A 27,102-nucleotide genomic window follows, 5' to 3' on the forward strand; every position below is an offset into this window, starting at 1 on the left:
TCTCTCCATGTGATCACTCTCCACCTGCCACTCTCCTCTCCTCTCCATCTCTCCACTTTTATCTCCTCTCTTTTCACCCTGCTCCCACTACTCACATTTCCATGACTCTCCGTTCTCGCCCGCTGCATCTCATCCCCACCTTCCAATTTTCCGACACTTCCACCACTCCCCCCACTCAGGCTCCAGCCCAGCCCTGCGTCGTGCCCCCACAGCCCCAGCAGGACAGCCCGTCAGCCATGCTAAAAGACTACGAACCCTACCCCCCCCCTCCTTCCTTCCCTCAGCCTCAGCCACCACAGCCTCCGCCTCACAGCCAGAGCCGGAGCTTTGATGAGGTCTACTACGAGGACCAGGGCCCTCCACCTCCTCCATCCCAGCCGCAGCCACAGGTCCAGGCTCAGGCCCAGTCTCAGGCCCAACCCCAGCAGCCCCCGAGCACCGCGGGACCGCCCCGAGACCCACGGGAAGACCTGCGTATGCACCTGGGCCTCAAATCCACAGGCAACTACGTAGACTTCTACTCGGCCTCTCGGCCATACAGCGAACTTAACTACGAGACTAGCCACTACCCAGCCTCGCCTGACTCCTGGGTCTAGTTAGACGATGATGATGGGGGGGCAAGAGCGAGTCTGTGTGTGCGTGTGTTAAAGGGATTATTTTTGCAAGCGATCAACAGCAGATAAACACAAAGTGACAGCCAGTGGCATGTTGAAGCGGAAACTTGTAGCCAGTAGCAGAAAATTTGTGTTCTCTAAAATAAAGGGGGAAGACAGAGCTAGTGGGGTTACGAAGTGAAGTCTGGTCGAGTGACAAAGAGAGACTGTGCATGTGCATGCCGACATTTTCCTTTTTTTTTTTTTTTCCAGACCGCTTTATTTCTTCAGAGTCAGCTCCATTGCACCAGTGAGTGGATAAGGTGGGAGTAGATATGAAGAAGTGTGTTTGAGAAGGTGAGAGAGGAGTGGGCAGGGTAATATAGGAAGAAAAGAAGTGAGAAAACATGCAGGTACAGAGAGTACGTAGAGGCCTAAAGAGAAAGAGAGAGATTGGATCACGAAATAATGGGCAGCAGATGAGGGTGAGCTCTTTGTAGGGGCAGAAAGTAGCCTGACCTTTTGAAGACGGAGGGAGGAAGAGAGGGGAGACAAAGATGCCATGAGCACCCTTGAGGAGGTCAGGAAGAATAAAAGCACAGAAAAAAAGATGAAAGCACATCAGGCACAAGGCAAGAAGTGGATGTTTACCATTTCAACTGAGTGACACACGTAGCACAGCTTTTATCCCGTTTTTTGTTGCGATGGCCTTGCCGCCTACAGAAGCTACTGAATTTGTTTTTCCAAGTCATCTTCAGCAGACTTCATTTTTGTCATCATTCTTTTACATCTTTTTTATTTGTACTTTTATAAATTTTCTCTTTCAAAAAAGCATTTTTATTTTCTGTGTACAGTTCAAAGTTGATATAGTGTGTATATTACACATGTTTTTGATGGGGCCACTTATGAAATTATGATTTTTTTTCCATGACTTACTAGTGACTAAAAAGAACAAAAGCAACAAAAATAAGTAAAACGTGAACAAAAGAAACAGAAAAGACAGACATCGTCAGGATGGATGTCAGCAGACACTTTTGTTTTGCCCTTTTCCTAGCCAGAGAGGAAACCCCTGCAGTATTTGTGTTCTCCATCGAGTGGATTTTGTTGTGGACACGCTCAAACGTCACAAGCAGTTCAAGGCTGCCAGAGCATCAGATTGGCAGAGCAGCATCGACTCCAGATTCCCCATCAACAACAAGAAGTGCTTTTTCACTGCCTAAAGAATATATGTGTATGTTTTAAAGCACACTCTCTGTCTTTGGAAAGGGTTGTCTTTTCCTTTTTGGGGAGCTGATATGTTTGACCATGTCAACTTTCAGTGGTTACTCATCATCACTTGTGCATAGTACCTGGTCTGTCCCACAAGAGCCACCGTGAACATTGTACATCTCAGTGTACAGTAGAGATAAAGAGAAAGAGAGAGACATGACATTGTGCCAAACTTTGACACCTCGTGGGTCAGTCCTGGAGGACTTTCAAGGGACATTCTGTCGAAGTTTACAGACAATGACCGGATGACTCCCTCTGCTGTTTGTAACTTTATTTTCTTGTGTTTTGATCAGGTGAAGCCGTACTTATTGCTGGGGATCATGAGTAACATCTCCCTCCCATAGGTGTACAGACCTGCCTCTCTGTGTTGGCTGAGCATGTGCGGGTGCGCGTGTGTGCGTGCATGTGTGTGTGTGCGTGTGTGTGTGTGTGTGTGTGTGTGTGTGTGTGTGTGTGTGTGTGTGTGTGTGTGTGTGTGTATGTGACAGAATGCGTGGCCCGGGTGTGTACACGTAAACTTGAGTGAGCGTATCTATGCATGCATGTGTGTAGTAGTGTGTGTATGCCCTCTGTTGCGTGTATGTGTGTGTGCGTCCCTGTAAAAATCAGTGTCCAAACAAGGCATTCCTACCGACAGTTTGTCCGGTTTTACAACATGAAAAACCAAGGTAAAAATCACTAGAATGAATTGTTGATATAGAATGACAAATCTATGAATATATGAATATAAATATAAATATATATATAATTTTTATGTGCAGATGTCAGTGTCACTAAATGCAACAAATGTTCGCAGAGAAAAAAATGATTATGTGGTGTACAACAGGACTCTTGTTCACTTGACCTAAACGTGAAAGCTGCTGATCAGCCCCCTCCCCCCTCCTTACCAGATCCACCCTCCCTCCCTTTCTTCCCCAATCAAGACAAAAGAGAAATCCCACCTGAAGATGCTCAGGCTCTGGTGCGAGTTGTGTGTTATTGTGTGTCCATGCTTCTTAGATGACCCTGCTGAGAGAGGACCGTACTTGAAAACACAAGGAAAAATAAAAAGACTCTTTGCAATCAAACACCATGGTCTCCACTATTGTCATCTTTAACAAATGAGGTTTCCAGCAAAGAAGTTCTTTCTGGAATTAGCTGCTCCGTCTGATGTTTTCATCACATTTATTAGTGTTTTTTCTCACCAGTAAAAAGTGATGGTATGGGTTATTCTAAATCACTTTGATGTGTTTTAGATTAATTTGCATGTTTGTGCTCTTCCTTTTCAGCCTGTCTTTTTGTTCAAAAGGGTTTCAGGTGGCTTTGAAGATCTAACAGTTGATGTCTGGTGTCAGAACATTTTCCTCCCCACAGCCTTCAGTAGGTTTCTGAGCGAGACTCTTAAAACAGAAATGGGAAATAGTAGTTACAGGTGATGAAGTTGCTCACATACCCACTGAGGTAAAACCAAGATAAGCTTACTGAGGACAAACACATTTTTAGAAAATAGAAAAGTAAATATAATTGATGTACAATGGGGTGGTGTACAGAAACATGAATGAATGCCTGTACCATAAAGCAATACCACACAGTAGCTCTGTGAAAAAACAAAACAAAAAAAACTGCCTTAGAAAGCTTTGGACGACCAATTTCAAAATTGCAATTTTTTTCAACATCTGTTTACTAGACAAAGTGTTAAAAAGGTTCTTTGTTGTTGAAGTGTTTACTCATCCTGAGCCGTGGGATTGTTCTATTGGATTTTGAATTATTGCAGGAAATAAGCTCTGTGGCAAACAAAGATTTATGAAACATGTTTTGTTCTTCAGGATAATTTAACACCACTTTCATGAATTTTGAAGTGGAAATCCAATCGCCTGAGGTAAAAAGCGAGCATTATTACACCGAATCACATCAAAGTCATCCCAGCTGAGCTTCATTGTTCAGTGTGGTGACGGTTAATGTTCTCAACCAGTTCTGTTGTCTCAGTGAGCCACTTCTGCCTATTTTAAGACCAATGAAAAGCTTCAGAATTAATCTGTGGGGTATTTCAAGGTGTATTCCATGAGTAAAACAAATCATTAACATCTTTTAACCATCTAGGTGAGAACCAGAAGTGCAGAGATGCTCACTTATTTCAGGATTTAGGACCAATTTTCTACAACAATCTATGAAAGATGGCTTCAAGTTGAATGATGGGAAGAGTGTAGTGTTTATGTTTGAGTTTTTTCGAGTTAAAATGTCCAATATTTTGACGGTTGTTGGATGGACAAAAGCATTTTTAAAGATGTCACTTTGGGATGTGAGAAAAGTTGTTAGCATTTTAACTTTAAAAAAAACAATCTTGTAAACACAAATGGCTGCTGATAAGTTTGCCCTAGTTTATGGATATTTTTACAACACCTTGAAGGCTGTCCATTGCCTAACTCCCTGTATTCCCACATTGTATATTGTTTATTTTGTATTCTATATGGCACTTGAAAAATCCTCATTTATATTTATGTTGCTCCCACATGAAGTCAGAGTCAGTACATTAATATTCACGTTGCCTACAGTGGGGACTGTATGTAGTCGATGCGTGACTCGGAGTACATACAGTAATCTGCTTTCATCTTTATTTTTTATATTTCATAGGCATAATGTATAACAGTAGCATTGTGAGTGCTCCATTATCACCAGAGACGCGACACTATGCAAACAATGCCAGTAAATTGACTGTGTTCTTACAGACAATTTACCACTGTTGTCCCCCCTGGCTGACAAGCAATACCGTTAACATCTTGATACCATCATCTGTTCATGCAAACATATCCACTGGGGACTTGACTGACAGGCGTGTGGGAGCATGTTGTGTGATAATGCTTTTGATATCGGGCCCCATTCACGCTTCTGCTGATAATGACCCCTTTCAGATGCCGTGGAGTTAATGTACTTACACAGCGTAGCGCTGATAGGCATGCATTGGTGTGTCGGGGGATTAATATTTGATCCTGCCCCAGAGTGACAGCAGTGGGATGTGGTGTTAATAATAATAATAATGATATAGACGTGTATATGGGCTCCTGCACCCACCAACCTCTACTGATGCCATAATGACGCTGGACAGACATCAAAAGCAGTAATGGAAATTCCTATTCAGTATTTTTCCCATTGTTTGTTCCCTTTTTGTGTCGCCCCTGTGTGACTTTGATCCCATTCACCCAAATACCCGTTCTGAGATTGAACTGAACTTGAGGCGTATTAAGTGAATGAGGCCGAGCTGGAGGTAGTAGCGTTTGTTACAATCCATTGGAATTCATGTCTCACCCTCCCCTCTCCCTTCCCTCCGCCGTCTTTGATGCCGTCTGGGTTAGGCCAGTGAAATGTAGTGTTGGGTAATAACTCCATTGCGTTGATTATTAGCCTTCACAATAGAGGCAAGCCTCCTCTGTCTGAGCATGGTCCCATAGTGGAAGGCTGGTGTAACTTAATGTGGCATGAAAATAGCTCCTCAATTTTCCTAAGCGCAGCCTTTCTAGAAACTGCCCGGTTCCACCCTGCAGATGCCTCCGGCCTTCACTGTTTCACTCCCCTCTCTCCCAGCTTTCTCTCTCATAGCGTCCCTGCTCATCCAGCCGTCACACACTTCAGGTCAGACAAAGGGATGTGTGTATGTGTGCGTACACTTATACATGTATGTGCACGCAGGTATATGTCAGCAGAGAGCCGTAGAGGATGTGACAGGAGGGGGAATGGCGCGAAGTGAGATGGAAGGGGAAAAGGAGGAGACAGGGACGTGGTGAGGAGCAGGTGGAGGGTCTGTGATTTATACTCCGAGGATCTGAGCGTGAAATCAATTTGCGTCTAAGGAGAAGTGAAGCTCCATGGAGCCACTGCGTACCACAGATAGACCTTGAGAAATTAATGCTCTCATCTGAAAGGGAAGGAGAGGGAAGGGTGGAGCTTGAAGGAGAAGTAAGGTAGAGGGAGGAACAGTTGGATGGATGAGAGAAGAAAATGGAATAGTAGGAAGGGAAGAGGGTAGGAGAAATTTGGGAAGGATGAGGAAACGTTTGAAATGATGGAGAAGTTCAGGCATGACACAACAGCACACGATGCGAGTAGTAGCAGCAGAAGTGCGAGGTTGTGGAAGCAACGTAATGGATGAACCAGAAAACTTGAAGATTTGTTGTTTTAGTCATGAAAAATTAGTGATGCCCCAGAAAACTTTGTCATCCTTTAAAAATCTAATAATTCTTCTATTTTTCATGAATAAAGAGGAGTCTGTCAAATGTTCCTGCAACAGCTGGCAGCTGAAATTAGGGCCCCGCTCTGGGACGGGCTACAGTTCAAATCATATGGGCTGCTGTTTCTAAAACTCCGAACACATCACAACTTAAAAAACTTTTGCATTTGCATCTACCCTGAGACACCTCTTGTTTATAGCAGGTGCAAATCAGGAAATAAAAGAAATGATGAGTGGCACTCAAAGAACGGTACATTTATTTTTATTATTCCCAGTAAAACAGTTGCTACTGAAAAGAAAAAGTTTGTTTTGCTCTGAGACTAATGTTTGTTCCTTCTACCTTAAACTTGAAAAACAGAGTTTTTTTTGGGGGGGGGGCACTTAAACATATTATCCACCTTTTGAAGTTGATTTGGTGAACTGCATATCAAACCATTGCTTATTTCCATAAACTAAAGCATTCATTTGGAGTCAAGTTTTTTGGACACACGATGAATTTAAGTCCACTTTTTACTCCACTTCCAGCCCTGGCTGGGGAAACATCTGGCTGTATAGCTGCCAAATATTCACCACTAGCTAGTCGCTAACTATGTCCTTTTGTCTATTGTTTGGTGATAGGCACAAAGCATGCACTGAAATTTTAGAGGTGATTAATAATAATTAGTTAAAAGATGGTAATTGTGGTCGATCTATGAGCAAACCCCTTTCACGATACTCCTACTGACCATCCCCAAAATATTATGTGCTTAATGTTAAAATGGAAATGCCGCGTTTGTGTTTAATGTGCAGCGCTTTGCTTCCTTATAAAGATGACCGGGAAGCTCCACCAAGAGGTACAGAGAAGGATGGAGTGGTACTTTGGTGGCAAAATTACAGAGGACTCAGATGAGAGATGATTGAAGACATAAAGTGCAGGAGAGGGAAAGGCAGAAAAACAGGCTTTAGCAATGAAAGACTCCAGAGTAGTCCTCCTGAATGCCTGCTTATTTGAATCAAGTACACGTACCTCTTATTTCTTATTTCCCCTGCTGTCACAAATTCTGCTGCATCTACAGGCTAAGCAACGGAAAAAGAAAAAAGAAAAATATGGCAGGAAGCCTCCCCACAGCAAGATGTTCTCTACTGTTTGACATGGGTGTTATCGTGGTTCATTAACACCTGCTGAAGTGGTGGCAATTTAATTCTTGCCAAGACTTTTCTCACAGGGCACGAAGACTGAATGGTGCTGATTAATACGGCTGAAGATAGCCACAGAAAATCGGTAGTGATGAAAAAAACCTGAGTGAAAAAGCAGGGATTGAAGTTCTGAAGGAAAAACATCACAGTTGTGATAGTAAGCTACACTTGAGTTAATACAGAGATGAGACGTTTTGTGACTAAGCTGTGTCATGTGGTCTTTGCTCCATTTTTTTAAATTTAGTATTTGTATTTTTTCCTTGTTTTTTTTTTCTCTCTACTGATTATTATGTATAAGATTGCTATTTTGGACCAGGCCATGTTAGCAGTTCTGAGCTGTGCAGCCATACACAGTGGTACTACTTGTGGGCTAAATGCTAACATCAGCGTGGGCGAAAGTTAGGAGATCATCGACCTTATCACAGTTTCTCCTGACGACGCCAATGGCTGTACCAACTGTCATGGCAGGTGAGCCACGAGTTACACAGCTTACAAACTATATATTGAAAGAGTCACCTTGCATCTTCCAGATAAATTATGTCACCCCATTACATTTGGGAAAGTGTTATTAATGAGAGCTACAAACATGCATTTTGAATGCATCTCAGAGGTTAAAATTAGCAAAAATTGGAGGGTAAGAGGAACTAACAGGTGTGAATTCTTTGCTGAAGTTTGGACTGCTTTGAGAACAACTCCTAACCACGTGTGAATCTGTCTCAGCACAGACCCTGTTTTTAACTTTATTAACACAGCAGCCACCGAATTCGATCCAGTATGCAGAGCAAAGCACAAACTGGGCACCGTTCATTATACTGAACACAATCCATCAATAACAGCAACACCACACAGAGAAGAGTGAGTGTTTTGCGCTCTGAAGTCTCTGTGGTGCCATTAAAATGATGGCTACCTCGGGTGCGCCCCTGTCTTGAGGCAGCTGGAAAAAGTTCCCTCACTGTGTGTGTTTGACTTTTATGAGAGCTTGTGAGCACAATCATCTCTAGTTGTGATGTTTTCCCGACTGATCTTGACCTCGGCCTCCTTGTGGAGGCGAACTACAGCAAAGGGAGTAAAACTATGTGGATCAATACAGCAGCACACTGTCGCTAATTAATTTGTCGGGCTTTCGTTTCCTCACAGTGCACCATGGAGCAGCTTGAAACATGCAACTGAGTACGCGCTTATATGGATGGTTCTCTGTCACATGCACACACCAACATTCACACACACACACACCCCATAAGGTACCCTGTCAGGTATTGAATAGTCAATGCTGCAGAGCAGAAGCCTCGGTTATTCATGTGTGATGGTGATGCTGCAGAGGACCCAGCTGGCTCCCAAAGACCTATGTCAGTGTGTGTGTGTGTGTGTGTGTGTGAAAGAGAGAGAGAGAGAGAGAGAGAGAGAGAGAAACAGAGGGCATGTATGTGGCAGAGGTATGATTGCATGTGCGTGAGAGCCTGTGTGTGTATCTGTGTGTGTACACCTGTCAGTTTGAGCAAATTCACTCACCTGTGACGTCCTCATTCTGTCTCTCTGTAAGCCGTCACTGAGAGTGCTCCTCTCAAAAGCCCAGGCAAGACATACACACACACACACACACACACACACACACACAGTCATATCAGCCATGGGCAGGTGTTGAGATCACTGACTTCTGAAGAGGATTTCACCTCTGGCAGTTTGAATGTGTGCCATGTATTTTCACCCTGAGTAATGAATGCTCTCCCTGTCTCTCTCAGCCTTGCACGTGGTATGCGCACGTCAGGGAGAGAAAAGTCGAGGAACGGGGGGAAGAGGGGGGGAAAGCGTGTAGGGAGAGTGACACAAAAAAGAAAGTGTGAGAGGGAGGAAGAAATGAGCTCCGTATTTGTCTTCTGCCTCAGAGTTGTGCAGTTTCCGTCAGCGATTCCTCAGTTTTTCTGGGACGTCACAGGCCGGGGCTCTGTTGGAGCGACAGCGACTATGAATCCTGCAGGACGCAGACGCCCATGTACACAACTGGGGACGCTTCTCTCATGTGGTGAAGATGCATTCTTCCATCTAGTGGCCACATATGCACACACACTCACATGCATACAGTACACGCAGTCGACTGAGTTGTTTGATAGACTTGAAAGCAACGTCATGAGCCAGTAACTAATTGTTTGTCTTTCTACTGAGCCAATGAAAAAAGTCTTCTAGAGGGAGCTTTCCAAGGGGATAAATAACTCACGTCTTCATGTTATTACGATGTCATGATTAGATATGATTAGCCTCCATATTTACAAGAGAAAGCCTGAGGTGCAAACTTGAGATGTTGAGTTTGAAAGATGCAAGTATTTCCCAGATATCAAGGGTCTAAAAAAAGAGGCTGTCTAGTTATGGGAATTGTGGGATCGTGACTCATAAAGAGGCAAAAAGTCAGGATGTGTTGCCATTATTTTGACCATTTTTAAAATATTTATGTCTGAGGTGCAAAAAAATCAATATGCCAATATATCGTATTGCTTGCTTTTGCAATATGATTATCAATACACTGGTTATAGAAATATGCAGGTGCTCTAAACTGATTTCCCCTGGCAATTTGACTTCATAACCCCTGGTGGTGTACACTTAATTTAAAGACATTGAAAACAGTTTAGCGATCCACAGTTGTATTGTGACTTTAAACATTTTACCTCCAGAACTGTTCTGCTTTCTGGAAACTGACACTACAATGCAGAGGATGATACTTCATAACTCCTGCACGTTGCCTTTTTAGTTATTTTGTATTTTTTAAGTCAGAGATCGCGATTTGTTGTTGAAAGGTTTGAATTTGAATACATCGATTATCGTGGGAATGCGATCATTATCTTGGGAAACGTATCTTGAATCATGTTGTGATTTACTCTCAAGTGCCCAAACTTTAGGGAGGTAGACTGCTTAATTACTTGAATACTCCTTTAATTTAAATGTTCAAGTAATCTAATCACTGAAGCACCCACAGTTATGAATTGCTCGGAAACTAGTTTTTGGGTGCATACGGATGTTTAGTTCTTTGTGAAGACACTTTGTTCTTATTGATTAAGAGCTGGTATTATGAGCAAGATTCTTCTCTGTTTTGATTTACATTAGCAGTAGAGGCTTATTGTCGATAACAGTGTTGATATTTTGAACTGTGTGGGTGTGATTGTTGCGTACAGTCTTCCCGTCTGCAGAAAGCAATGCTTCCCAACGCTGCACCCAGAAGAGTGACATCTGTGTCAACTTGTCTTGTTAACTAAGTCCAAACATTCTAATTAGACGTCACAATTCATCCTTTTATCACCAGGAATGCATCCTGACCGGCCATGGTACTCCTGGTCTTATGACTGGTTGTCAACACCCTCCTCAGGGACACTAATGACCGGGCGACAGACAGACTCTTGCACTTTGAGGACAAATGTGATGCCGGGACCACCTCTGCACTGCCGAAGCATGTTGCCCTTTAATAGCATGTGTGTGTGTGTGTGTGTGTGTGTGTGTGTGTGTGTGTGTGTGTGTGTGTGTGTGAGTGAGTGTGTGAGTGTGTGAGGACAGTGAGCGGAGTGAACATCACTTCTTCTGATGGCCGCAGAACGCAGCTGCCACTTCACACCGCAGTCAAACCATTTCAGAGTTGACGATTGCATCCCTTTGGCCACACAAACACACACAGACACACACACACACACAGTAATCACACGACTGTACATGTAAATGCATACTCTCATCCTACACTCCTTACTCCACTGACATATCATATCGAGCACCTATTTAAGAATTTCTCATTTTTACTTTAGCACTTGAAATGTGTAAAGGACCGTCAATAAGAGCTGCTTGGCTAACACACACACGGCATCCCCTACATACAGTAGATACATATAGGCCATATTTTTCAGGACTCTGCTCATGTAAGAATACGCTCTAACTCCCGATCCTCGGTTTCATTCTTACTGAATTTTTTATTACTCTTTTCTCAGTTACCTTCATCACCTCGAGGCTTTGCCAGTATGTCTCAGCTCTGCCCAAGGACACTGTCATGTCAGCCAATTAATGAACCACTGTGGACTTACAGCGTGAAAACAGAAAGTAGGTGGCCATCGAGGTCACCACTGTCACACACACCTAGTGCAGTTTTGCCTTTTCCCTCTTTTCAGTTGTCTCCTTTTGCCTTTTCACCAGCTCACCCCGCCGCTGCTTCTTCCTGTCCCTGCTGTTTTGGCACGACTGTGGGCTTGTAGGTGAGAGATGGGAACTGGCTGCTACATCAGAAGAGGTCTGCTCTAATAAGTGCTGCGGTTTTAGAGGCCCGTGTGGGTGGACAACTACGAGGTATTTAAAATGGGTTTCTTTTTCAGAGAGAGCCACAGTATTTATTCCCACAATTAATATTTACGATTGGATCTTTAAATTTGTCATTTGCTGTCACACAGCTCTTCACTTCTTGATACTGGTTTCGGTGACAGCTCCTTTGTGGATCCAATCATGTTTCTGGATGAACAGTCTTCTTCTCTCGTCTGTTACACTGTTTGTGACAGTTTTTTGATGCCCACACATGCATTCATGATGTTTTCTCTTTTTCAAGTGGTACTAATGAGAGGTTTAGAGCACAGGGGGATCAGTGTGGGATCATGCAGATGGATATAAAATTATAAAATAATAAACTGTTGTGGGATAAAGGGACTTAAACTCAGTTACCCTTTTTGCAACCCTGCTTTTGTAAAATGATAAATAATCTTTAATAATATAATATAATAGCTGATTATCATAGACAAAACGTGATTTCAAATACATTCTTTTAATATTTTTTAATGTAGGCGACATTGTGAATAATGTTGCATCGTGCTGTCTAATATTTAATATTCCTGATTGTTTCTTTATGAACAAAAAACAAATCTAAATGTGTCTACTGTAATGATTCACATATACTGTACGGCCGACGTCATCGCGCTCCTCGCCTCGATCAACGCCCGACGTCCCCCCCCCTCACCCCCCCGCAGCGTCACGTCATCACGCACCGTTTCCAAACAATGCTCAGGAAAAAAGCCACGTTGACGATCCAGACTGAAGTGTAGTCCACAATTCCGGGCAGAATAAAACAGGGATTCGTTTGTCAGACGCACCGGTTCCTTCTCGCCGCAGACCCCAGGTCAGAGCAGACATGTCATCGCCGCCGAAGGAGAAGATCGAAACCAAAGGAGGACATCTCCCCGCAGGTAAGGGCTCCTTCAGGCTGCTGTTGTTGTTTTTTTTTTTTCCTTCAAAGCTTCCTAGAAAACCCGAAGAAGGCCTTTGTTTCTGCAGCTCCTCGGAGCAGAAACCACACGACGACGATGATTAATACTTATGTAATCAGTGCGCGTGCAGATGCCAGCGGCTGACAGCGTGTCTTTAGCTGACAGGCTCGCGTGCCGCGCGATCTGCCATATTTCTCAATTCCGCAACATTTGTCTACTTCCTGATTGGCGCAGCATCTGGCAACACGATGGAAACGGGTCATATTGTAGCGACTGGCAGCCATCGACCTCTCGTGTAAAGCTTTTGGGTTGTAACAACGTGGCGGTCGTTGCTGCTGCTGCTGGGATGGCGCTGACGTGGAGGTCATAGGCTGCAGTCGTGTGGATGTAGGCTGGGGATCAGATAAGGTGTACGTGGACATGAGCGGTGCGGCGGGGCACTGGGCCTCAGCAGCTGATAGCACAGCGAGATAATACATGCACCTCGCTCCCAGCCCGGGATCCGTGGGAGGCTGCTGCGGCGTGTCAGCCTGAGACCAGCAGGGAGATATGTTAGTGCAGACGACCACCGACACGCTCCTTCCCTGCGAGCAGCCCCTCTGCAGCGAGGCCAGAGGTCAAGGCCGGCGAACGAACAGCAAGTCCTGCAGCTGCCAAGATTTCAGGGTCTTGCTCAAGGACACCTGGGCAGGAGGGGCTGCTTGCAAACAGCCGCTTCAGCCCCGGTCATTCATTCACAAATGAAATACAAAGCTGAAGTCCAAACAGTCACAAAAGCAGTACAGACTTACACACAGTTCTATACCAGAGTCTTTGACATCTGTGTTTTCTCACTGTTGTGATTAGCTGTTTAATCTATTGATCATTTGTGAGTTCTTAAAAATTTTCTCAGTTCTCCAGGTAATAGGTGTCCATGTGTGTGTGTTGCAGTAAAGGCAGGAGGCATGAGGATAGTGCAGAAGCACCAGCCTGCTGCCGTCCCAGAGCCACCGCAGAAAGATGAGGACGAAGAGGAGTACGTCAGCAGCAGGTACCCACACACAGTCATATACACATTGATCAGTGAGCCTTAACGGGTTGATGAGGTCCCTGGGCCAGTTGGAAAGCCAGTAGAATTACTAAAAGGAGACGCAAAGTGACTGCAATGAAACACAACATGGCTTCACAGAGAGACCCAAAGCAGCTACAATGAGACAAAGCATTTTAAAAGAGATGTAAATGACCACAAAGTCACAAAATAACTACAAGGGTACTCATTTAATGGCTTTGAAGGGATGTAAATTACCACAGGACTGAAACACAACTACGAAGAGGACAGAACAATCACAAAGAGACACAAGACCACAGCAAAGGACAGTCACAACATGGCCACGTCATTCGTAGTGATTTTGTGTCCCTTTGAGTGTCTTGTCGATATCCAGGTGAGGTGGGGGGCCGTGTCATCTCTGTGCCCAGGGGCCCGGCCTCATAGTACACACAGCAGCAGCTACATACATTTACTGCAGTGGTGAGACAGCTCGAGTGCTGTGTACAGTTAGATTGAGAGACCATCTATGAGGGACACTGTCGATGTGTGTTCAGTGTACGACTCTGTGGTGATTTGTGAGCAGTAATCACGCCCACACACACAAACTCAAACTCACACCCTGCAAATAGTCAACTTAGCAGTTTAACTGTTTCCACTTTTCTACAGGGCTTTACTGTAGGCAGTTCTGCCGCAGCCTTCTTGTGCACTCTCCCCAGCTAATTCGGTAAACAACATAATTACTGCGTAATTACAGCATTAACTTAAACAGCCCATTCAGCAGTCGCTATTGTTTCCTATAAGCAGTCGCGGTTTTTGCATGTTTTACATCATCCCGGCTCTGCTTTCCGAGAGCCAGTAATTGTTGTGTTCCCATTTTGGCATGTTTTGGCTTTTACTGCCCGAGTGCATTGTTTGCACTGAGGTCACTGCGTTCTGTGATGGAGGTGGTGGGAGCTGGTACTTATTTTTTCAGGGCAATTGTGATTCGCGTGTGTGTGTGCACCTGCTCGCACACCCACTTATGTCTGCTCAGTATTCATGAGGACTCATCAGCTACAGGTGGCCTGTTCACACTGCATATCAGTGTGTGTGTGTGTGTGTGTGTGTGTGTGTGTGTGTGTGTGTGTGTGTGTGTGTGTGTGTGTGTGTGTGTGTGTGTGTGTGTGTGTTAATGACAGGTGGTAAATGAGAACTGACAGGCAGTGCACAGCAGTGAGCAAGGTTCAAGAACATTGCCAACTGTCAAGACATTTTTTTGTGCACATGCACTCCATGCACGCAATCACACACATGCACACTAAATTATATATTGCATGTTCTTCATCCATCTTGTTCCTTGAGTATTTTTTTCTTGCAATTTTGGGCAGGAATAGTATCAAGCCTGGTGGCTTTGGCCAGGGGCATCGCTAAGAGTGCAAAACCTCCGGGGCTTTAGTCGTGCAGACAGTGTTGCCTCACTTACCTTAAAATTAATCTGGTTACTGATTACTCCTTTAAAAAGTACAGCCAGGACAGCGTGTACAACAAACCTTAATACTCTCATCTTTAGCTGACACAAACTCAAAACAGTGACTGTATTTCCAGCTAGAAAACGCGCATCTCTCTCCTCCCTCCATTGTTATGTGTGTTTGTGTCACTGTGTGGTGTTAACACAAGAGTTGTCCTCATGATGAGAACATGACTTGTAGCATACGAGACATCACTCCCCGAGACGCAAGAAGAAAGCAAAATATATATTTTTACTAAGGAAAAAGACAAAAATGATAGTAACACACAGTGACTTCAATAAGTAACTTGTAACTAAACTACTGGTTTGGAAATATTAATGCGTTAGATTACTCGTTACTGAAAAAAGAGTTACGTGTTGCTGGCATCACTGCCCACAGATAGTCTTTTTTAAGCAGGGGTCCTTTTTTCTCCCCTGGGAAATTTTGAAAATTGGGCTGTTAAAGATGCAATTTCAACGTAGTTTGAGAAGGAAAGGAAGGACACTCATAGGCTATTAGAGCAGGTAGAACATTCCCTATTATAATATCTTGGCTTAAGTGTCTATCTGCATTAGGCCTACAGTAGGCTTTTGTAGGGTATTAAGAGAAAAAGATCGTCATTTAACAGAGACTACACACTCAGACTACACCCACCACCACAATTCAATTTTTCATGAACCTGAGCTGATGGAAGTGTTATCAGGGGCTTGGGGAGATGATGTCTCAATCTCCACGTCTTCTTGCTCTGACTGCAACATTTTCTTTCCAAAGAACCTCCGTATATGCAACCACATAAAAACCTCTGGGGCAATTTTCATCATTAGGCAATTCTATTTTATGTATTTATTTTTGTTAAAGGCACAGAGATCTGGGGCTATTCCCAAAACATCCGGGGCTGTAGCCCTGAATGCCCAGGCCTGGCTGGGGCATTAAGTAATTTTCCCCTGCGCTCTTTGCATTCATGCCTAGATGAGTGGCGGTAATAGGCAGGGCATTAACGGAAGAGGTGAAGTCAGAAAGAGAACAGCGGTACGAGAACAACAACCTCAAGGGTAGTGAGCTGCCTGAGAATGAGAGAGGCTGTCGTACATTGCAGTTGGAGCAGACACTGGTCAGGGTGTAACCGTTGAATATACTTCCTTATTTTGTCATGTTTTTTGGGAGGATATGAAGTCATACTGTACGTCTTTTGAGAAATCCCATTGGGGCTGCAGCTCGTGATTGTTTACAGCACAAATGAATCTTCCGTTATTTTCAATCAATCATTTAGTCTGTGAAAATGTCAAAATATGCCCAAAGTTGTCACTTTTTAATGGACTGTAGCAATAAATACAGATGTCTTTCCTTTCCTTTCTATCAGGTAATCATTTAACCGACTAATCGTTTCTGCTCTGAATCAGATAAATGCTCAATAATTTGTCCGATAATGAAACAAACTTCTAATCACCGATGCAGTGTGTTCCAAAAAGCAGAAGCTTTACAAATCATCATTTGGGTTTTTAAAGAAACACCCCCTCGCTGTTTTTACAATTGTGCTATTTCCTTTACGACTTGCATTGCAGTCTGGCAGATGTGATGAATGTGTTATAATAAACTGCACTGGTAGGGAGCCAGCTAAATGTTAAAAAACAGCATTGTGTCTCTGATTCTTTCCCGTTACCTGACAACTTTTGCCCAGCAGAGCCGTACAGGGTTTAATAGTTGTTTTGGTATTCATGTCGCTTAGTCAAAAAAGACTAATCATTACCTGCGCTGTGGAAATAAATTAGATAAATAGTGCGTTTAAATCGCTGAATGAGACCATTTAGAATCATCCTTTAGCTTGATAAACTCCCCTCAGCTTGGCCGTGTAAACACAGGTTTACCATCCTCCTGCGAAATGTTTATCTTAAACCAAAAAAAAAAAAAAAAAATTACCTGTCAGCTCTCAGAAAAAAAGAGAGGCTTTGTAACTGCACTCCATCAGTATACAGTCAGTGAAACTCTCTCAGTCGTACGCTCTCTGTCTGTCCCTCGCTGTGTCACGCTGATGGACGTCTAGCAGGTGGCTACTGGGTAAATTTCGCATTAGTAGCAGCCAGTGAAGCGTTGTAGTCAGGGGAACACCTGCCGTACCCAATCTAGCCGAGATGGACAGATGGGGCAAGGAGAGAAAAGGGAGAGGAGAGGTGGCCTGGATTATGGCGAGGAGGGGAAGGGGTGGATTATTACGGTATGGGAAGCGAGGGCTGCCATGGCGATGTGAAAATGCGATAAGAGGAGAGAGAGAGACGGGTGGTTGGGGGTGAGACGCAAAGGGAAAAGGGAGGAATAAGTCAGAAGAAAAGCGGTGACCCAGAAGAGGCTCCCTGCCCGCTAACTGTCAGGTGAATGTGTTTTTTCAAAATGCATCCGGAATAAATCTGGTGTTTCTTCTTCTGTGCAAAAATGTGATGTTCACTGAGAGTCAGAGAGCCGGGAGCGGGAGACAGGAAGATGTAGCAAAGCAGGTTAACAGATAAACATACGGTTGTTTCGCCGTTTAACACATATCCCCCCCGAAACAAAGTGAACGTATGGTTTCTGATCTGCCCACATGTCAGCTAAACATGTCAGAACTGCACGCGAGGCGCTCACAGGCGTCGTGTCAGTTGCGCTGTCACCTCTCCTACATATTTTGGGTGAGAGGTGGATGTGTTCCAGTCAGATCCTGGTGCTGCTGCTTGGGTGTATGCTCGACTTAATCACTGCACACACACCCGCAGAATGTAGGAACTGCTGTGAAATGTGCAGTAAGCTGACAGCTCATGGTGAAAAGTTTAGAGAGAGAGAGAGAGAGAGAGAAGGAGGGAGGAAAGAGGGGGAGGAGGCGGAGAGACAGGCAACAGGCATCAGTTTCTATAGCAACCACCACTTCGCCCACGGCAACAAACTTCCTGCTCTGCTGAAGCACAGAGAGATGGGTGGGGCAGTAGTGGCCGCGGTGGTGGTGGTGGTGGTGCTGAGGTGTGGCTGTAGAGCTGAAGACGGAGAAGAAAACACCATGCAGGCGCATTAACGCACATTTTCCTTTTTTGAGTCATTAGTTCAAATTAGCATTCTGTATCCCTCATCCGTCTTTTTCTTTTCCTCCCTCGATCCCCTTCTCCTCTCCTCTAACTCTTCTCCTCTCCTGGCACAAAGCGACTCCTCCCCAGGATTCCTCACAGCTCTCTACTGCCCCCTGCAGGCTCCCCCCCGTCCTCATATGCAGCCAGCCTCCTCCCAGTCGCACCAAACCACAGCCGATGTCATTATGACTTTTGTTTTCTCTCTCTCTGTCTCTCTCTCTGTCTCTGGGCAACTTGCTCCACTCTGCCACGCAGATAGGATAGAGGTGTCAGCAGTCTAATCTTAGCGCTCAAGCTTTTTTGTATGTTAGTGCGTGATTCGAGTGTGACTAAAACCTGCCATTTGTGTTCATTTACAAAATGTGACGACGCAGTATCAGCGTATTTACCTGACAGTCAGGTGGAAAGCTTCTAGCCTCTTTCTGACTTATAAAAGAGCTTTTTGTACGTTTGAAAGAGTCAGACGCTTGTTAGCTGTCTGTCTCTCGGATAGTCGCTCCCGTCTGTCTGTGTGGTCGTGTCCCGTCTGTCTGCTGTCTGTCTGCCGTCTGTCTGCCGTCTGTCTCCCTAGCCACAACAACGGGCACAGTTTGATGCTAACATGCTTGGCTTTTTCCCCCTCGTCCGTGCCTTTTGTTTTCATACCTCTCCTCTCCCTCGCTGCACTGTATGTTTGCAGCATTTCAGGATTTATCTTCAGCTTGCACAATGGAGACAGACATTCGGTGGAATAGAGACATGTGACAAACCAGCGTGAAGTGAATACCAGCCCACGCTGTCTCGGTATGTGAATACATATCCAACTGAGCGTGCCTTTTCACCTCAACCCCACTGTGTCACACCTCGCTGTAGCTTCAGCTGAAATTGAAACCGACGCTGCCAGTGTACATGCTGCACGTCTCTGCAGCGCGGTGTAAAAGATGGGTATTAATTAATTTTTAGAGCGTGTAAAGTCGTAAAGATTTTTCACCTGTGAAGGATTCTGAAAAAAACGTTTCTCTGTTTTTATTTCAGAGCGCTGATGAGCTAGCTCCCAGCTCGAAGGGAGAATGAATGAGAAAATCTGGTCTGCAATAATGCCAGCGTGCCATTTTTCAACCTGTTGCGTGTAATGAAAGCAGATACTTCTGCTATGTGCTGCATGGCCCTTTTTGCTTTGTTTTTAAGATGAAAGTTTAACAGGTTCTTCCACACAAGCACCCATAATGAATCCCCTGTTTGCATTTTTCCCCATTTTTCTTCATCTGGCTCTCGCCGTACGCACATTTATTCTCCATATCTTCCCCAGAAAACCTTAAATGTTTGTAAGCTCTACCTGCAAGCCAGCGGGAATCTAGCTAAACAGCATTAATTTGAATCAGAACACTTTCCTTGCTAATTTGCCATATTTTAGTTAATTGACTTGCTAATAAAGAGCTTCTTAACCCGCCATTCTGCCAAGTGGCTAAACGAGGAATAATCAGTGAAATTCAACATATCCGAACATGAATTTAATAGCGAGGTGTAAGTATTCCCATTAAGATAAGTGGCACGGGGTTATTCAGCACCAAAATGTTGATTGCAGGAGACGGAGGTTAGCCAGATGTGTTGGGTCCGTGGCCACTAATTGATTGTGAATTAAAAAAGTTGAGCATGGATCGCGTAATGTTGGGAAGAAGGTAGCAGGTGTTTCAGATGTTTTCAGGTGGGTGCTCAGACTCTGACTGCTGAGGCTGTAGCTCACAGTCTTGCATGAGAAACTTTTCATATCAACATGTTTGGGCTGTTAATGAGGGTAAGCCCCGGAATTTGACGTGCTTGCCGCTGTAAGCTAACGCCTTTGAGTGGAGTTTTGAAGGTGGCTACCGCAACTGTACTCCTTTGCCGGAGGGGGGGTGGTGACGCCGTAAAATTAGATGGCGCTCGTTTGTCATGCCAAGGTCGATACTTACCTCGGGTTCCGCATTCCTCCTCCTCATCCTTTCCTCGGCCTCCATTCCTACCCTTTCTCTATGTCTGAGTGAGCGCCGGCCTCCCTCTTTCCTCCATCCTCTCCTCCTCTCCTCTAACGGCCTATTATTATATTGGTATTTTGCTCCCCTGCCCCCCCCTCCTCCGTCTGCCCTGACCTGCATTTACCCCTGTGTCCTCCTTCCCTCCTCCTCGTCTCTTTCCTCTCCTTTTCTCCTCCTTTCCCAAATCCTTCCCTTTCATCATCATGCTCGTCTTTAGCTCTCTTTCCCTCTCTTCTACTCCTCCCTCTCTCTTCTCATGCTTTCCGTCCAGAAGCTGTGAGCCCCAGTGTTTGGCCAGGATGAATGGGAGCTATTTAAGCTGTTGGCAGGTCCATCCGGTGTGTGTGTTTTGTGTGCGTGTGTGTGTGTTGCCAAAGAGAATAAGACTGTGGGTGTTATGTGTTTCGACAACTTGGGATGTTCAAATTTTGGCACAGTGTCACTTCGGGAGGTTTTGGAGCCGCCTGATAGGTGAACTTCTGTAAATGTTGCCATAACTGCACACGCAGTAAAGCTGCACCCTTAACCCCGCGCACAATGTGATTAAATTACACACAATCTCCACAGGAAAAAAAAGCACTGGACACACACTCTGCAGACTGAATTGTATATTGTCCTAATAATTTTCAATTTTCTCTCCTTTCTCTCTCTCTTTTTTTTTTTTAGCCCACCAAAGGCCCCCATGATTGTGTCTGGAGTGGTTACAAAGGTAAGGGACTCACACACAAACACACACATGCACACACACACACACACACACAGACCACCAGCAGTGTTGAAATACGCATTATAAGGCGGTTTATATCTGGGACATGAGCTCTACAGGGAGACATGGAGGCTTAGCGCTGCCATAGAACAAGAGAAAAGGAAAAATAAGGCAGAGCAGGGGGAGGAGAAGAAAATGGAGTGGAGTGAGAAATGGAGGAAAAATATGATGAGGTAAAGAAGGATCAGGAGGAGTGATCAGATATGTCAAATTTAAGATAATGCTGTGAGTACAACAACCATTTTTAACCTGTAAATAAATATTATACGTGGCAGTAACTTGAACAGGGAAAACATCAGTGATTGGTTTAAACCAGGGCAGCCATGACCCTCAGTTCTTTTTTAGTGCGTTTTACTGTTAACAAACATGACAACACTTAACGATGCAGTATGAGGCAGCGTATAAAGTGATCACAGTTTTTTAGTTTCACAAAAGGATTTGGCCTGATGTCAGACTGCGTTATATGATGTTGGTACCTGTGTGTTTGTGTTTGTTTGTTTCGGGCTTCGACAGCCTTGACCTGCCTCTTTGAAACCACGGGTCAAAGTCTGTGAATAGCCATGTTTGCTTAATTCTTGACACTGTATGTCTTGGATTAAATGTGAGAGTGTGTGTGTGTGTGTGTGTGTGTGCGTGTGTGTGTGTGTGTGTGAAAAAGTGTCCTTGAATCCCTGGATGGCTTCGTTCTCTGCCTGTCGGACCAGGTAGATTGTTTGCGGAAGATTGCAGTGATATCAGCGAGGTGGCAGGCGTCCCATTTATCCCCCCCCGATCCTCCTCTAGCCTTCCTATTCGCCCCCTATCACTGCCATCAAACCCTGAGGCTAGCACTGCACAAACGCTCAGGAAAAGCCTTTTTAGAGGCTAAGTGAAACACTTCACTGTCTGTGTGTGGAGTTTGTGGCCTGCTGGGATTTTTTTTTTTTTCATGTAGCAAAACAAGGACATTTCCTGGCTGTGTATTTTCTACCTTTCCTTTCTCATTGAGTGAGAGAATGGCATTCACAGGCGAGGGTTGGCTGAAGTTAGCGAGTTACATTCTTCAAGATTGCTTCCATTTTGTTTCGTTAAAATACTAAAAGAAAAATGAGATTTGGAAACATTATGTAGCAAATACCATGCTTCTTCTCTAGATCCGATTTTCTTCTTCTTGTATACTGAAATGGTTAGGAGGAAGCAGGAGACGTGCCTTTGCCAATCAGCACGACTTGTATTCACAGTGTGGCGCAGTAATGCAGTTAATTTGTTGCATTCCCTCCCGTACCTGCGCTTTCAGTAGGACAGAGATAGAGGAGAGCGAAAGCTTTGAGCATCAGAAGAGAGAAGCGGGGCAATTGGAGGTCAAATCCATCCACATCCCATGCAGTTGGCTGCCGAATTGGCTTTAAATGAAAGAAACACACACACAAACACACTATAAATGTTTTGTGCCCACCTTCGCGCATACACATGGAGGAGAACTAGCGGCAAATACAGGACGGTACAAAACCAGCGGACGCATACAAAGAGAGGATTAGGGTCAAACGAGGATGGGGTGGGCGAGTAAAGTTCAGCGAGAGGTTCACACAAACGGGCCGAGTGTGTGTGAGTGAGTAAATGTTTATTAAGTTATGTAACGTTGTGTTCTGAGAAATCAGAATATGAGAGGTTATTATATTAATGATGAGTACTAACATATGGCGTCTCCTGGACACATGAGACGGCATTATTGAAATGGAAACCAAGCTAAATATTTTAACTGGAGGAATTAAAACCTTCGATATTAATCCACTTAGACATGCATGAGGCAATGTAATGTGTGTTTTTAATGTGCTCTTTTTTCGCGAATGCCGTCTTTAAGCAGCTGGTTTGCCAGCTTTGACCAAGCTCACCACCCACTCCCCACCGGGCTCTATGTGAAAAAGCTCCTTTTTCACACCCGGAGATACATGCAAGCGTGCAGTTCTATAGCTACAAATTTCATCCATCCACTTAGACTAACGCGTGTCGTAAATGAGATCGGGGTGAGGGAGGCGGGAGAGAAGAGTGGCGTGGGAATAACAGGAAAATGAAGGTGTCTGACACAAAGCATTGAGAAACGGGGGAGTCAGGAACCGGCATGTGAAAGGAAACGGAGAGGAAGAGGACGAGGGAAGAGAATGAATGCCGGCAGGTAAAGATACGAAGAAAAGAAGGGAAGGAATGGAGTCATCATCATCATAGCACGTCTTTGATTTAAAAACCCTGCTTTCGTCTGAATGATCAAATTCCTGCTATGATCCGATTTAGAGGCGATGCTGTTTATGGGCATTTTTTCTTGGAATAAGAGATTGAGGTTGCAGAGCAGATGAGCAGGGACAGATGAGTGCTCCATACTTTAGCCTTGGTGCACTTTGCGGATTTCCTCATTGTTATTATGATTATCGGAGGGAGGGGATTTAAAAATGGGGCATAAAGTGAGCATAGCGTAAGCCATAAACACAAAGTACAAAGCACTGTACACATTCCTGTTGTTTTTTCTGCTCAGTTAATGTCCTCTGTGCTGATCTTTCCCTTAATTAAATGTAAATTCTACTACCTAGTCTAACTTTGATGGCAATCCTCTTACCGGTAACAACCACCTCACTGTGCTGCTGTCTAATAGCCGTCCTCAGTTGGATGGATGTCCGCCGTGCTGTGTGTTGTTACGGTAGGTTTTCAGCAGATAAGATGCAAGCAGAGCAGATGGGCAGAGTCATCTGAACATTTAGCTTCAGTCGTGATTTTCCCAGCTGACAAGTTTCAAGATAAAATAATGTAAAATTAACTGCGAGGTTTAGCCTGGGAACCAGACGAATCTGTCAGCTCATGTTTCATTTGCTCTGGCATGTGCATCTTCCATCTGACTTGGCCTGTGTCGGGCCAATCACATCAGTTTATCTGATGTGTGGGAGTTTTCAGAAACACCATTTTAAGTCTGCTCTTAACTGTACTTTGGGAAAGTGTGCAGTTAGACCTGCAGTAAAACAAGCTGTCATTGTAAAAACTAAAAAAAAAAAAAAAAAATGCCATGGCCTTGTGTTGGCATTTAAGGATTTCATACTGACAATTAAGAATAACGAACTGTGCAGCAGTTCCTTTTCATTTTGACCGCTCATTAGACCATATTCACATGTGGCCATCTTTCTCTGATGTCACATTCAGGGCGGTTATAATTACATAATTCTGTGCTCAAGATGCCAAATCAAACCAAAGGTCATCTGACAAATCCTTATAATTTCCTCCTGAGTGATCAAAAGCTAAGTAGACGATGGAAAGTGAAATTCCAGAGGGACATAGGGCCATATTTCAAGCTTAAACAAACACTTTTGATAAACCATAAGCTAATGTCACAGTTAGAGCTAACATTGGTACTCAGCTTCTTCCTAGCTTATTTTACTGTTTGATTCTAAAATGTAAAACTCACATCTTTGATAAACATATTTAAGCCTTGAAGTAAAACAAACTGGATGTAACATCAGGCAAGCTTGCAGTGTAACATTACCTGTCTTGTTGTCTCTTCACCCAACCTCCAAAATGATCTGCCCCCAAACACTTGAGCAGTGAATGTTGTGTGTGACATGAGGAGGCTGGAAGGACAAGCATGCTTAGTTTCAATACATGACGCTACATGAAGAGCTTAATTACCTTCAATGCATTATGCTTCGAGGATTACATAAATAGTCCACAACCATCAAACATGTTGTTTTACCTTGAAGTATGTGCTGATGTCCCTTTCAGAGTTTCAGTATCCGTTGTCTTTTCAGTTGCTGATCAATCATGAAGTGGGGAAATGTTAGTGATTTGTCATATTCCCTATGTTTATGTGAATTTCAATTTCAAAATGATATCAACCTTCATCTTGTTGGTCAGACAGACAAATCCTGAACTCTTTTTGCAGCTTACACTCTAAGCTTGAGTGTCTTCGCTTCTTGTGCCAAACCAGTTGCTTGCGGTTGGTTCTTCCTATCTTGAACACTATTCACTGACTGTGTTCTGTTCAGGGTGATAAGGACTTCACTCCTGCAGCCGCCCAGGTGGCCCACCAGAAGCCCCAGCCTTGTGTCCCGAAGCTGCCCCCCGGCCAGCACATCAACCAGCACATCCACCAGCCCCGCAAGTGAGCCAGGCAGCAGGCTACCACGGCTACACAAACTCCACCAGCCGGCCTTCCCCAATGGAACACATAGGATGAAGATGTTTCCCCACTCAGGCACAGATCTCCTTATTAATCAGAGGAATTTATCAGTAACAGACACCCAAAGCCAACACAGCCATTCTAGAAGTCCCACTCTATACACCCCAGCTGCATCGCTGCTGCACTATTTGCTCCTCTCCCTAAGAGGAGCGTTTTGACAGTTGTATCGTCTTAAGGTGGTATAAGTGCAAGGAGGGTCTTCTAAAATGGCTATCACTCTGCGATTAAACATAAATGGACAAACTTGATTTGGTGGGTTGGGACTCTACTGACCAATACCACACATCACAGCAACCAGCCAATCACAGCAACCTATCAATCAGGCCAGCCAGTCACCTCACAGTGATGAGCCCAGGCTCCAGCCCTCTACCTATGATCTTCGCTGACCAAAAGAACCAATCAACCAATCATGAGGTGGACACCCGTATCATTATCGACACAAACCAAAAAGAAATGCAGGAAGAAGCTTTTAGTTTGCAGAGGTTTCATGTGTGTATCGCTTTGTTCAAACTGTTGCCAAAATGCATGGAGAGTAGCAAATACATAACAGCATTAACCAATTATTAGAGCGGAAGTATGATTCACCCCTGACAGGGAATTGGACCTTTTCAATACTTAAGATGCTCAGTAAGGAGAACCAGTTAGATGCAAAACATGCCCATTCCACTGTAATGATGGCTGTCATTACCCAAGGAGCTACTGCATGCATGCCAAGATAGCTAGCTACAGATATAGCAGAAGCTAATATAGCTTTTGGACCTGTGTCTTATATTTCTTAGGACGGAGTGGAGTCTCACTGATCTCTGATCTGCTCGACAGTTTTGCCTGCCTTGTTGGAGCTGTAATCTTGTCCACCCTGGGCAACAACTTTTAATGCAAACTCCCGCTTGCTTCATAGTAAAAGTCTCCCAGCAGTGCCTCATTGCTTAGGTTTTAAGGTTATTATTTTTGACTCGCATGGATTTGCATTTTATCTGCCACACACCAGAGTCCGCTGGAATCAAAATGCAGCCAAAAATGTATTGAAATCTAAGGAAAGCCTAAAGAAAGCCAGGTCCTGTGAAGCAGCTGCAGGGTGCTTTGTTTTTGCAGCAACATCAGCATGAACATCACAAGGGAGCAGTGTACTTTTATTACAAGATGGACAAAGCGTTGCAGAGAAGCAGTTCAGAAAACGGTGAGTCTCTTCACTGTAGGATCAAGGTACATTCCAAGTGTTTGAAAACAGTATATCAAGCATGTGACGGTCTGTCAGTGTAGAAGGAACATGTATTACATGTATTTCTGCTGCAGGTGTGGCTCATTGCATATCAGAACACGTGTGTGTCAGCCCCCGCGATCCAGATCGGCATTTCCTATGATGCATAGCAACACACGCAAACACGCACCACCCTCTTCCTTAATCACCCATCCCCTTACACTCAAGTGTCGTTTGTTGCAACACTAATGTTCAGGTTTTCAGAGAACGAAAGACAGAAATTTATCTTGCCAAGAAGGAATGATTTCCTATGTTTAATTTAAGTTGAAAGAGTGAAAGAGTTTATTTTTGTTTTGCTCGGTTGTTCTTCTTGTTCAAATTGTACAAATCTTTAGTCATTGAGTGGACTTAGGTATTAGGTGTGGTTGTCATAGTAAATAAAGATATAGACTATCTTCAAAAAAAAAACTCACCTTGTCTGTGTTTTATGAAGTGTTGCATGAGTGGATGAGAACTTTGTTGTCTTGAGATGCATTTTGTAACATTTGCCATGTAAAATACGTTTTGTGAAGGTGAATGACATGCTTCCAATATTTTCTACCCTGATAAAATTCATAGTCCTGCTGGATGGACAGTGATCCGTGCCTCACCTGGAGTATTTGAGCATCCCATGGTGAATTAGCACCTTGCACAGAGGGATTAGGGCTCAGGTGGTGTTTTGAAATGAAACAGAAGCATCTCCAAGAGCTGTCTGCTGTGTTTTTTTTTTTTTTTATTTCCCCTGCATCCCGCGCACAGACACACACTCACACACATACACCCTCAATCCACAGAGTGCACCAGGTGTTAGTGCATGTAATCCATCTTTACACAAGCATCTGCAACCAGGTG

At 44.2% G+C, this 27,102-nt stretch overlaps 2 protein-coding genes across 10 annotated transcripts in view; both read left to right on the forward strand.

Annotated features, from left to right (window-relative positions):
* Window positions 1-12,102, forward strand: part of ctnnd2a (catenin (cadherin-associated protein), delta 2a) — a 253,938-nt gene extending 241,836 nt beyond the window's left edge. For 7 of the 9 annotated variants that reach the window (XM_037078443.1, XM_037078439.1, XM_037078440.1 and 4 more), the window contains one exon: window positions 180-2,931. In XM_037078443.1, the coding sequence (XP_036934338.1) occupies window positions 180-596 (417 nt within the window). In that variant the 3' untranslated portion in view covers window positions 597-2,931. Of the gene's footprint in view, window positions 1-179; window positions 2,932-11,198; window positions 11,308-11,400 lie in introns of those variants that run through there. The other 2 variants (XM_037078448.1, XM_037078446.1) reach the window with 2 other exon arrangements.
* Window positions 12,103-12,233: 131 nt separating this feature from the next.
* Window positions 12,234-26,679, forward strand: LOC119008320 (death-associated protein). Its single transcript, XM_037078449.1, has 4 exons — window positions 12,234-12,434; window positions 13,386-13,485; window positions 20,719-20,761; window positions 24,820-26,679. Exons 1-4 carry the CDS (start codon window positions 12,380-12,382, stop codon window positions 24,937-24,939), a joined length of 318 nt encoding a protein of 105 aa, XP_036934344.1. The 5' UTR covers window positions 12,234-12,379; the 3' UTR covers window positions 24,940-26,679.
* The last annotated feature ends 423 nt before the right edge of the window (window positions 26,680-27,102 follow it).

This window comes from Acanthopagrus latus, chromosome 19 (genome assembly GCF_904848185.1).
Source record: "Acanthopagrus latus isolate v.2019 chromosome 19, fAcaLat1.1, whole genome shotgun sequence".
Lineage (NCBI taxonomy): Eukaryota > Metazoa > Chordata > Actinopteri > Spariformes > Sparidae > Acanthopagrus > Acanthopagrus latus.